We start from the raw sequence: 13,273 nt of genomic DNA, 5'->3' as shown, positions 1-13,273 counted from the left end.
GCTATGTTGTGAAGTGTTAATGTGGGTATTTCAATTTTTTTTTCTTAGTCACATCAGTGTGGTAAAGATCTGCAAAGTGAAACGTAGCAGTTTGTTTTCGAGAACGAATTCAACACATTTTTGGGAAAGTGTAGTAACGTCGTTCTCCCCCCAGCGGACAAAACCATAAATGCAACAGTCGTGCTTTGTTTATTATAAAAGGTGTATTCTTTTGCTAAAAGCCGGTGGAAAATAGTTTTTGTTTTTTTTACTGAATTTTTTGGCAAAATTTTTAATATACAATGTTTCTAAAAGGCTATAACAGACTTAGCAAGATGACATTTAAAAGCTTAGTTAAGCTCTCTCGTTTTAAAATACTATACAGTGATGATTGAAAGATGAACGAATAAACATTTCTCCAAACCTGATGATCATGTTCAATATATTTAGTTTTACAGTTATAATAAAAGGCTTTTACTTGCTAAGAAAATATAAACTATAAGTCAGATGACAGAAGGCCTGTAGTAGACTGTGTGCCAAAGGATTTTCAGCAAAGTTTTGAATCATGTTGTTCATTTAGAAATAAATGGCTTAATGGGGTTAAAACAACCACTAAGTCTTTAACAAGTTAATAATAAATTAATAAAAATAAAATGATAATATAATAAAAAGTAAAAATGTAAAATAAACAAAAGCAATAATAACAATTATTGAAAAGAATTGTCATTGAATATTTTTCCTGATTAAATATATAAATTAAGTAATATATATGTATGTATATATGCACGCGTGCAGACACACACACACACACACACACACACACACACACACACACACACACACACACACACACCTTTATGAATGGTAGGCTCTGTAAACTTGTTATCATGTTTTGTGGTTCATGCAGGAAGTTTAAGGGGTTGCTAAGAATGCAGGGGTCTGAAACCAGTTTAGGTCTAAATATAAATAAAACCACAAAAGCAAAACCTCATTATGTATCTCATTCATAATATAAGAAACTTGATTAATCAGAATCTTTTGTTTTTTCCATCAAGGAACATGCAGAGAACAGCAGCATCAGCATCGTGGGTTGGGGATGGTTTCAGTGTTCTGTGAATTGGTTTCCATAGAGATCACAAAGTGCACTGGCTCTGACGTGCACCCAGATTTAGAAAAAAAAAAAAAAAAAAACAGGAAACATGAAGACTTACAATAAATCATCTTAAAGGCATTTTCCTGTCCGCCACATGAGGCAGCCCGCGACTGCCAGAAAATGCCTTTAATTCACTTGATTAAACAAATGCACGCAGGTCTTTTCCGATCAAGGGTTTCTGTCATTTTAACTTTGAAGAGTTCGCTTTCATTTTTCTGCATCTGTTACTCTCAAGTACAAACCCACTTTAACCCTACATAACCCTGTCAACTCTTCAAACAGACCATTTACTAGAAAACCCCTACAGGGGTCTCCTTTACTACCTCCCCTCATTGAGGAAACACCAGCTACTGTATGATGCCCTGAGAATCTGTAACTATCACACTATATGAAACATGCAAATAACATCAACCACAAAGGGTGCAAGAAGAAAACGGAAACTTCCTGTTTGGCTCGTGATGAGATCTTCTGTTACGCCAAAGGTTGAATTTACCATACAAAACGACATACTTGCAAAACAGTCTCAAAACGAAAGGTAGCAGCGCTGTCGTTTTCAACACCATTTCTATTGTGTGAAGACGTCGACTACAACAGATGGAGATTTTCAGGGCATCTGTGGCCCTCTTAAGTCTTTGTCTCTTCCATAGTTGCCAATCTGAAACAGAGAGCATGTGTAAAGGTAAGATCTTTTTTTGAGATTTACTTACTTACTTAAATTTGAACTTTTTTTTTTTTTTTTTTTTTACAGTGGGTTATTACTTTTGTTTGTGTAACCTACATGTGTTACAGGTGATTCTGTCACATTAAATCATTTTAACTTATAGCTCATGAAGCATGTCTTTGCTTATTTGACATATTTAGGATGGGACAGAATAAGGCCTTGAGCTGTGGGACAAATTTTTTTTATATGCAGGGGCTTCGAGTCGAGAGGCCTACAGTGACCTGACAGCGCAAAACAAGGCACTACAAATATTTAAGTGAAATACATTGCATATATCTGCATGAAAATCAATTTACCTTCAGTTTTATCAGCCATTTGGGAAACCACATTTTATGAGGTTGGAATTACAACAATGTAAACGAGTAATTCTTAATTCTGATATGAAATTTCAATTTGGATAAATAAAGTCAAAATATGTATTACATGAAAATTATGAAATATAGTAAAGATTGCAAGATACCATAGGACCTTTTATTTGTTTACATCCAGCAAAAATTGTGTGGGATGAAAGGGATGTGGGAAATGCACTTATAGTAGTCAAATGTATAAATAAGAAAAACTCAAAATATTTATAAAGCATACAAGTGGCAATAGGATTCAAGAAATGTTACATCTTGTTGCCAGTGTATAAATCAAATCCATATACAGTCTAACTGACTGAATGAGATTTGTTAACTAAAATATTGTGCAGTCAGACACATTTAAACTGTCACCCCGTCCCGAATACAGGACGCCTAGGTGTACTTCACTATATTACAATCAAATCTAATCTAATCTTGACAAACTATATATTGTTGGAAAGGTCGAAGACTCCCAAATATATATATTTTACCAATGTTTTTTGTTAAAAATTATGTAGTAAAAGTAATAGATTAATTTATTAAAAGAGTGCACCCTCAAAAATCTACATTATAACAGGCATTTTGACCTTTGTTTAAAAAAAAGACTTCCTCGTTGCCTTTTTCTCTATCACATTTTAGAATTTATCAGAAATTACATATCGACTGAAAACTTAAAATCTTAAAATTCATCCTTTAAAACCCATTTTATAATCAAACATTGCATTACCATGTAAATGGTACATCAATATCATGTTACAAAATGTTTTCAGTCATGAATTATAAATATTTAGGTTTGTATCATGCACATTCTAGTCTATCTTCAAAAACGTGAGTGACAGTTAAGGGGTTGAAACCAACTTTACCACAAACTTCTAATTTGCAAGGCTGCAAATTACAATAAAGTACATGAATAGTGGCATTTTGCATGTTTGGCACCGACATCATTAATCATTCTGCAAAAAGATGATTCATTCTTTCCTTTTTTTTCTACAAAGTGATGTTCAAAGCAATTTGTTCAAAGAAACGTTGTCTCTATGACAATATTTCTCCATTCTTACATGGAAAGGTTCATGTCTGTGCAATTAAGAAACCAGTCAAAACTGTTCTTCAGTTTTGTTATTCTGACATTTAACATTTAATTTTTCAGCTTTTTCAGCTTTTTTGTTCATGTGTTTGATATATAGGAAAGTGCCTATGCACATTAATTTTACATAAAAATACTCAGACCTCTGGGAATTAAAAAGACAAAAAACATATTTTCTTTCCTAATCCAGAAAAAAAAAAAAGTCTATATACTCTGGCAGTGTGAGTGAACTTGAGAACAGGAACCATCTTTTGTTAATAACGTGGTGGTGATTTTTGGGTTGAATAACCACTTCTGCAAAAACTACAGACAAAGTAAAAAAAATAATATAATAATAATTAATAATAAAAGTGTATATTGTACCAATCAAAGATTTTAGATTTAAAAGCTTTAAAAAGTTTAAAAACTGTCTATGAAGCAGTTCTTTGATGTTATTGATGTGTTGTCTCCTCACCGCAGGTAATCTACCATCATTTCAACATGTGGCATTGAACAGCAGTGTTACTGTACCCTGCCCCGTACTCAGTGCACCAGAAATGGTCTACAGATTATTTAAAGGCTCAGACGACATTTTTTCTGTCAGTGTTAATAATACATCCATCAGCAAAAATAACAACATGCCAAGGATGGATTTCACAGTTAATGTTGCGGATAACAGTACCAGTTTTATCCTGGAAGCTGTAACAAAAAATACTACAGCCCTGTACACCTGCAAGGCCCAGAGAATCTTTCCTCCACCATTTCAGGAGGTGGAGAACAAACCACAAACTATTGTGTTTGTTGAAGGTATGTTCACTATGGTTGTTACGGAAAAACAGACATTGTCACTGTCAACAGCATGCAGAGAATTAAAGCAATGGTCAATATGATTAGAATATCATCAAAAAGTTGATTTATTTTTTACTAATTCCATTCAAAAAGTGAACCTTGTATATTATATTCATTCATTACACACATACTGATATAATTCAAATGTTTATTTCTTTTCATTTTGATGATTATAACTGACAACTAAGGAAAATCCCAAATTCACTATCTCAGAAAAAATAAAATAAAAATAATAATAATAATTATATATATATATATATATATATATATATATATATATATATATATATATATATATATATACATATTTTAATCTAAATATGTAGAAAGTTTTATGTGAGCGGTAGGTTTATGATTTTTAGATTATGTTAAGGGGAGAGAAATTACATTTTGTACTATATAATAAGCATTACATCTATGGATGCCCCCCTAAAACGTGTGTTTCAACAGAGAGACCAGTTAAACAGCAAGCCGTCTGTCAAAATGTCAGCTACCAGTTTTATTGGGTGTTGCTTGGAGCCATGGTCATATATGGGCTGGTAATGACGTGCATCGTTTTCTTTTTGCAGGTAAATAAATATATTTACATTTAGAAAATGGGTCATTCAACGTAGTATATTTCTATAATTCAATAGAATGTATTACACAATATTAGAAAAGTTAACCATTTAATTGATGTCTCATTAAAAAAATCATGCAGACTGTGGCTAATATCATTTTTTTAAAATGCCATTTAGTATCCATGGCCTCTCATTATAATATTGGTTGGCAAAGCTGTGTCATTATATTTTATATTATATTATTTAAAAAAGTAACATTCAGTGATTATAGTGATTACATTTTTTGACAGTATCATTTGCCAATAAATATTTAGTTACTTATGGATTGACTTACTTTGGCTTCAGGTCTTTGAATGTGGACTAAATGATATGTTGATCTTGGCTGATAATTGTATTTTTGACGTCTTTCTCGTGTTTGCACATCAGATCAAGCTGAGGCGAATGGATATTCCTTTCAAGGACAGAGAATGCAGACGGAAATGGCAGGGGGTTCAACATCCAACCTGGCAGGGCTTTTACATAGAGTAGTATGAGACTGTCTGACGACCTTTAACGAACCCTGCCAAGAACAAGAACAACCACTAAAGCATCACATCAGCCATGTTTTAAAAAGGGCACACTGCATTCGGAGAACAATCCAACTACGTTTTATTTTTTTCACAGTTTTACATTTTATATTTTCATTTAACCCACTATTATATGTAGCCTAAATGTAATTAGCTATTTTTGTAAAGTATTTTTGTTTTGCTAAATTTGGAAAATAAATAAAACAACAACCTTTTCCTTTTTTTGATACTGTATGTACATTTGCATGTCAGAAAGGAGGCCTATGGTAGACTTTTTTTTTTTTTTTTTTATAAATCAAATTATATGTTAACCCAAGCCTGCACAATAATTTACTAGATCCACTTCAACATTCTCAGGTTCTGAACCACATTTCTTTTTTAAGAACATCCCCAAAAGGATAATTTGCTGTTTTCAGCTATTTTTCCCCCCAAGATTTCGGTCTCTCTCTCTCTCTCTCTCTCTCTCTCTCTCTCTCACACACACACACACACACACACAGGAAAATGACAGTGTGAGTAAGAAAAGGTAATCTCATGGAAAAATCTGCGGTTAAGAGTTCTGAACCTCTTATTGGTATGCCTGAAGCAGCTTTTATTTTCTCTTTCTGTCTTGCCTGTACCTTCTTCACTCTTTTTGGTGATCAACAAGCAATAACACAGGACATCCACTGGAGGGAGACGCAGGACTTAGATTCCATTAACCAAGAGCCGCTAGTTTGAAGGGCACTGCCAACTGCTGTTAACTCCTAGTGAGTCAGTTACTCTTGTAATTCGCCCTCCCTTTCTATAATCACCCCACCCTCTGTGCTAACACTCTTAAAGAACTGTCAACCCACGCTGCTCTCTCTCATCAGAGCTGTAGCACGCTTTCCAGTGACTACAGTTTCACGCGCACAGTCATTCGCTCACAGACGCGCGCGCAATGGGTGCGCTGAATATTTTAGCGCGTATTAATACATAACCTTAAAATATACTCTTAGTGCAATATCGTGAATAAGTAGTTTTAAATTGATTTAGAAACCTATACTCCTAGCAGTTTTCGAGGGTCAGCGGATTTACAGAAAATGAATGCAAATCAGATCCCGTTTTGGGAATGTTCAAGAGCCCCAGACAATTCCAGCTTGAACACCTCTGCGTTTGAAGTTAACGCGACCTGTAGCAACGCGTCAATAATTCAGAAGTTCCAACCCACACGACCAAAAGGTAAGGACAAACTAATCCATGCCCCAGCAACCACTACCTTACATAGCCTTAAATATAAACTTCAGGAGCTTGTTTTTTTTTTCAGTGTGTTTGTGTGTTTGTTTAAAATGCCCATTAAAGATGAGTGGTTATTTTTCTTTTAAAATGTAAACCATTTTAGTTCATATTATCAAAAATTTATATAATAATAGCAGTGATAAAATTAATATTTTCATTTTGTATTTCAAGAACTATGCCAGTGGTATTTTTAGTGTAATTAAACCCCAAGGATGTTCTTTGCATTTTTTTTTTCTGCTCACAACATTATCATTATACTCTCTGAACATGCAAATTAAGTGTTTACTTCATTAGAAAAAAAAAAAAGAAAAAAAAAAACACCACAGCCTCAAGATTGATTTATGTGCACAAAAATAAATAAATAAAACAATTAATAAATAAACTAATTTGTTTTAAATCTATCCATTTGTGCAAGGTTGTGAATCAGACTGACATGTCAGGGGAGAGTGTTCGTCTGGTAGCAGATTAAACTCCATGTAAGGCTCTTTAGGTGGAAAAACTTCAGCCAATAATTTAATCTGCTCATTTCAAACATATGTAATATGTTTATACATACATGTACATATGTCCAACTTGACATTGATGAACCTAATGAAACCTCCCAGCTGGGACAAAAATAATTCCATTTGATTTTATGCACCTTAGCAGCATCTTACCTCTGATTACGAAACTGCTACAGCATTTCAGTCATCCTTTTCTATTTTATGAATCCACAAATTTTATACGTTCACACATTGGTGACTCACTCAATCAGGTGGTTCTGCTCTTATTACATATAATACAGTTTTAGCTTTCTCATTTGAGAGTGTTCTGATGTCTAAATGATGAAAGAGGGTGGTATACATTTGTCAAGACTGTGCATGAGCATAAATGTGGAGCAGGAGTTGGAGGAAAAAAATGCAGTAGGTTTTGAACAAGATCATAGATTACCTGTTCTTAAATAATTTGTTAATCACATTTTATCACAGACATATTCACACATATAAACACATATTAGACCATCAATAGTCTACCAAATGTTGTCCCAAATAACCCAACTGGGTTATTTTAATGTACATTAGTTTGTTCCATTCTATAATTGTCATGTTTGGTTATTATATTTGCATGTTTAGTAATGAGAAATGGCAATTACAGTATAGGACTGGAAAAAAACTAATAATACATAGGGTTACCACTTGAGGGCACAAGTTGTTGCCACCTAGCATGGCCCCATTTGGTAGATGCAACCATCTGGCTACAAAGAGCATGTTACTCCATTGGCAATCATTAAGAAATATCAGTGTACACTGTAAAAAATATTACATGCTATCTACTTAAAAAAATTATGGTAAAAATATTACACGTATTATATTTAAGTAGATTTTAAGGTTGTTGTTTTTTGTGTGAAATTTACCCAAATAAATTAAGTAAAAATTCCTAAATTATTTACTCTATGGCACAATAAATTTAATATAATTAGGGAAATGTGCTCATTTATTTTAAGTTTATTCTCAAAAGTCTGTGATTTTAAATGAGATCTGTTTGTATTTTGTTATTTTATACATTTACAAGACTGTATACAGCCAATCAGCTCAAATAGGAAAATACTTTAGAAATACTGGAAAGTACTGCACTAGCACTAGCAAGGCTACTGCTCATTAAACAAGGTTTAATGCTTTAGAAGAGTAGTATCCATAACTACAAGCTCTAGTCTTCTGCACAGTGGCAACGATTGCACTGTGCAATGGAAACTTCGATGTTACAGAAACTCTTACAAATGTCAAATGTAACTGAACATTAAACATTAATAGATGCCTCCCTTCACTCAAAAACATAAAGAAGCATTTAATTTCAAAATTTACTCTCCATATCCAGCCATATGCAAAGCATGCTGGGAACTAACAATCACCTCTAAAATAAAACTGCAAAATTGAGCTAATTCACTTAAATTAAATAGGCAGCCTTCTTTCCTTAATTATTTTAGTTTAATCAGTTCCCCAATTCAAGCACCAAAACTGCTTAAGTCTCCTAAAACAAAATGAGGAAAACGCATCTCTTGGTTTTTCTAAGTAAAAAGTCCTCATTATTTTCTATACAACACTGAATCACAGTTTCTTAAATGAAAGCCACACATTATGTTTAATTATCACCTTAATTTTTTTGATGAAAATTACAAGACCCATGATTCATTTTTTACAGTGTACTCTGTATATTTTTGAAAGCAATATATCTGCCTGATTTTTCCAGTCTTAAAAGTGTACTGTTCCTATCTCAGCTCTGTATAGTCACTAACATTTGTATAAAAACAAGCAACCTGATCTTACCCCCCCCCCCCCAAAAAAAAAACACTAAATTGAGCAAATTGTCACACCAAAATAAACCCAAACAAATGACCCCATTAAAATAATAATACAAAAATTATTCATGATACAACTGACCATCAAAGTCAATAAATACATCTCTCTATGTGCACACACAAGTATGCACTTATGGTAAGGAAAACAGCATGCATTTAGGAGAGGGGGGGGGGGGGGGGGCTGAGTTATGCAGGAGGAACTGCTTGATAATGACATATAGAGTATGGGTTGAACAGTAGGTGGGGATCTTTGACAGCTGCTATTAAGTAGGCACTAGCAAGCCCAAATACATTACTCGGTTATGGAAATAAGCTCAAAATACTGCAACTCTATGAAAAAAAACATTGCTTGCACAATTTCATGTGACTGGCAGCAGAATTGAACACTCATGAGCCACCATGAGCAAAGATTACAGATTTCACTGCGTACTCCCAAAGTTTTTCTGCGCTAACCAATGAAGAGGCATTGGGATAAATGGGAGTGCTAATACATAGCTTGTTTATTTTAATGTGGATCATTTAATATAGTTATTATAATTCCACAGGTGTCTATATAAGAGTGTTTTACTTCTAGTTATGATGACAATACATTAGTATGGAGGGATGATTCTTTGAAATATTTTGAATAGACACCTCAACAAGGAAAGAGAGAGACATATTAGCCTACCCCATGTTTTCCATGTGAAAGGAATGTTTTTCTCAGTACATATCTTTTTTTTATTATTACAAATTGTAAGGTTCTGACTAAGCATTTATATTTTGCTGATTATATTTTACAAATCTATATATTTTAAATTCTGACTGCTAATAGCCTTTCGACACTTCTCATCCTGCTCTCTCATCTTTATTTTTCCATTTCTGGTATCCAGATACTAGCTGCAGCATCTTTTGCTAACTACCTGATGGAGTGTGGCATTTTGGGATAAACCACTCAATGTCTTTAGGCGGAGCCCACATATCTAGTCTCATTACATCTAAGGGCAGTTATTTAAGGCTACATGTACTAACTGACAGTTTAAAACACAAAATCATACAATAGTTGGGGTTTCTTCCTTCATCCAACTTTCCTCACACCCTACGACACCCTTGCCTAATTGCCATTGCATCATGAATAAATTATGTGGTAATATAGTTTGTATAGTAATGACTGCTGCTGCTTTAAATGTATGTAGTTGTTGTTGAGGTGGGCTGATGCTAATAGCTCTTATCTAACTGTTGAGGTCCATATACAGTATGAAGTAACAATGATAGAGCTAATTACCCAACCCATTCTCACTCCAAAGGCGTCAAAAACCGAAGCATGGTCAAGCGCCCCTAGCGTCACTTTTATGACGCCAAATGTGCCTCTCGGCGTCGACTATCGAAGCACTACGACCTTCATTGCTTTCAGTGGGAAACTTTTGGCGTCAGAATTCGACACGAGGACATGAGATGTTTATCGCTATGAAATCACGTTCAAGAAGTCTCATTCAGCACACATCGCGCGATACTTGCTATCAGTTCCACAGTTTGGGTGAGTAGTCGTATATACGCTCTTTTAATGCCTATTATCAAATGTATTCTGTCTTCTTTATTAATCAGATTAGTGCCATATGTTTAATCGCTGTATTATATCGGTCATCCGCGGCTGTCTTTGAGTTTCATTGCGTTTAAATAAATGAACACAGCTGCTAATTAGTGTGATTAAACGTGACGTGCCATAGACCTTCGATCCGTTTTATATTATTATTAATTTCAGGATCAATGATGTAAGTTGTATTTGTAGTAAAATCATGGTAATCACGACACAATAGTAATAAATGAAATGTGAAGTTAAAACACAGTAAATGGGACATTAGTAACTGTAACTGTAGTTTTACTATGATATATTAATAATCAATACAACAATACAATAATCACCAAACCAGCTATGTTTGTATCACTGTAATGTTAGTGTTTTTATGTGCTTTTATATGACAGATATCACAGTAATCATGTGTTCTGTACCATGCTTTTAATACCTTTTAATGTGAATCCAAAAAAAAAAAAAATCAAATTAAAAATAAATAATAAAACATGTATTTTTCCATCTTGCAGTTCATTCATATCAGTTTATATATATATATATATATATATATATATATATATATATATATATATTTTGCTCACAGATCATTATTAACATTCTGTATATAATTCAATTTTATTTTCTCTCCCCTTTTTTATTATTTATATTTTTAGCTGAAAAGACGTAAAGGCAGTCAGCCCAGTGGTGTTTCTGGAGAGGGATTCCTTCAGAAATGGAGAAGACAGAAAGCTGCGGAGGCAGATATTTGCAGCAGTAAGTCTGTGATAGTTTGTCTCTTTTATCAAAAATTCCTGCTGTTATAATTTGTACAGCATTTGTTGTTTCTTAAACTGTTGCACTGTCCAAATACCCACACTTGCCATCTTTTCACTTGACCACTTGATTACTTATTTGAAGTCTTTCCTGTATTTGGCCTAGTGTTCGAGTGAGCATGATGACCACGAGTGTGTGTCGAACTTTTCATGACCTGATGACTGTGTTTCCCAATCCTGGTCCTGGAGAACCCCAGCACTGCACGGTTTTGGTGTCTCTCTTATCTGCCTTGGAGTCTTCACTGATGAGCTGATGAGTTGAATCAGGTGTGTTTGATCAGGGAGACATCTCAAATGTGCAGTGTTGGGGTTCTCCAGGACCAGGATTGGGAGCCACTGCCTTATGGGACACTTATGTGTTTAAAGAGATTTTTAATATCTAATTATCAATATTTCACATACTGTACTAAACACATCACAGTCTTAATAATCCAGTTTAACACTTGTATGATATTGTACAAGCCCCAGGACGGTCTCATCTGACACTATCAAAAGAATTCATATGACTATAGCTTGTTATTAATTACTTGCTTTCAATAATGGATTCATTTAACATTTAATTTTACAGCATCTTTACAGAGGCTGCTTTTATGGTCTAAACAAAACACAGTGTAATGTATAAGTTGAATGTAATGTAATATTTCTGTTTTACAGGATTGTTTGAGGATAACACTGCAGTTCTCCATCATGCACAAGGACTCACCTCGTTAACTCTTTATCCCCCACACACACAGATATGGTCCCTGGATCAGTGATTAGACTTTGCAGTGGTTTGATTTTTGCAGAAGATGTAACTTTGTTTTATTTATAAGCTCATAATGAATACATTACAGAACCAGTGATGAAAACAATAGTTAAAAATAGTATTTTTCGTATTGATAAAGCATTTTGTTCTCTTTTTCAAGCTTCATACAGTGAACTTTTTAGACTTTAATTAAGAGTTTTAGTAAAGGAGATATTCATACACAGTCATCCCCTAGCTCCAGTCATGAAGTGAATTCATGATGTTATTGTCAAAGCTAGCAGGTGTTTGTTTTCCTGAACACTTTCTCTGTCTTCCATTGTTCAGACAATCAGTGTTTATTTGATGCTGTGCTGATTGAGTTTTATAGATGATATTGCACACTTGACATGCATGTCTTCATGGTGTTTTTTTGTGAGTTTGAAACATTTACATTGTGTTGTATAACATTTTGGTCAATTTAATTTTTTTAATAAAATTGATCTTTTTCCAGTGTTCTCTGAAAGACATACTGTATTTACTGTTTTGTTTTTTAATAAAAGCATTTTCATTTGCATACTGAAAATAGTTAATGTTTACAACATAACTGCCTTTTTATTCTTTATGGTGGCAAAAACGAGCTTGGTGACAGAGGATGCAGTGTAGTAATTTGGGCATGTTGACTTTAAATGAGTTTGACATATCAATAAATAATGGAAGATCCTTACAAAAATATGCATGTTTATTATGCTTTATGTATTTATTTGTTCATTCATTCATTCATTAATTTATAATTTCTGTTTTTATTCCTAGGGTTCAAATGGTAGAGAATGGTAAATCACAGAAACACAAATGTGAACAATTTTAACTTTAAAACACAATGTAATATACAATGTAAATTTTAGAAGCACGTCATTTGATTAGTAAATATATTTGTCTTTGGTCAAAAAAAAAATATACAAATCTTAAAAATGTGTCTTATATTTAATGAGAGGAATCTATCTGTTGGATACAACTGCGACTGCTGGGCATATGCACATCAATATTGCCCAATTTTTGTCAAGCTGAACAACGGAGGAAGGTGAAGACGTTAATAAAACAGAATCTAATAAGTAGCAAGCTTAATCTATTGTTAACCGAATCTATCCCTTCAGCCGAAAAACGAAAGACATCTGTCATACATGGATAAGGAAGTGTGACGCTGCTGCTCAGCTTAGATGCCATTGGCTATGACTTTTCAGGACAGTCTGTGGTTGGACTATCTTTTAACCCATATTAAACAGCGCATCATGTTAAAAAGTATGTTTTGCTCCTATCATCACATTAGTAATATATTAAGTCAACAA

At 33.7% G+C, this 13,273-nt stretch overlaps 2 protein-coding genes and 1 long non-coding RNA gene across 3 annotated transcripts in view; all 3 read left to right on the top strand.

Moving 5' to 3' along the window:
* Window positions 1-1,467: 1,467 nt before the first annotated feature.
* On the top strand, window positions 1,468-5,468 carry LOC128015464 (T-cell-specific surface glycoprotein CD28 homolog). Its single transcript, XM_052599315.1, has 4 exons — window positions 1,468-1,811; window positions 3,738-4,064; window positions 4,557-4,675; window positions 5,093-5,468. Exons 1-4 carry the CDS (start codon window positions 1,727-1,729, stop codon window positions 5,192-5,194), a joined length of 633 nt encoding a protein of 210 aa, XP_052455275.1. The 5' UTR covers window positions 1,468-1,726; the 3' UTR covers window positions 5,195-5,468.
* Window positions 5,469-5,544: 76 nt separating this feature from the next.
* Window positions 5,545-13,273, top strand: part of LOC128015462 (cholecystokinin receptor-like) — a 47,635-nt gene continuing 39,906 nt past the window's right edge. The window contains exon 1 of the mRNA XM_052599301.1: window positions 5,545-6,435. Coding sequence (XP_052455261.1) covers window positions 6,297-6,435 — 139 coding nt within the window. The 5' untranslated portion in view covers window positions 5,545-6,296. The remainder of the gene's footprint in view (window positions 6,436-13,273) is intronic.
* LOC128015481 (uncharacterized) lies at window positions 10,093-12,618 on the top strand. The gene is made up of 3 exons (XR_008183920.1): window positions 10,093-10,340; window positions 11,048-11,147; window positions 11,861-12,618. It is a non-coding gene; the product is annotated as an uncharacterized LOC128015481 (long non-coding RNA).

The sequence above is a fragment of the Carassius gibelio genome, chromosome A1 (genome assembly GCF_023724105.1).
Source record: "Carassius gibelio isolate Cgi1373 ecotype wild population from Czech Republic chromosome A1, carGib1.2-hapl.c, whole genome shotgun sequence".
NCBI classification, from domain to species: Eukaryota; Metazoa; Chordata; class Actinopteri; order Cypriniformes; family Cyprinidae; genus Carassius; species Carassius gibelio.
Note: the sequence above shows the minus strand (reverse complement) of the source record. Positions and strands in the feature narration are given on the sequence as shown.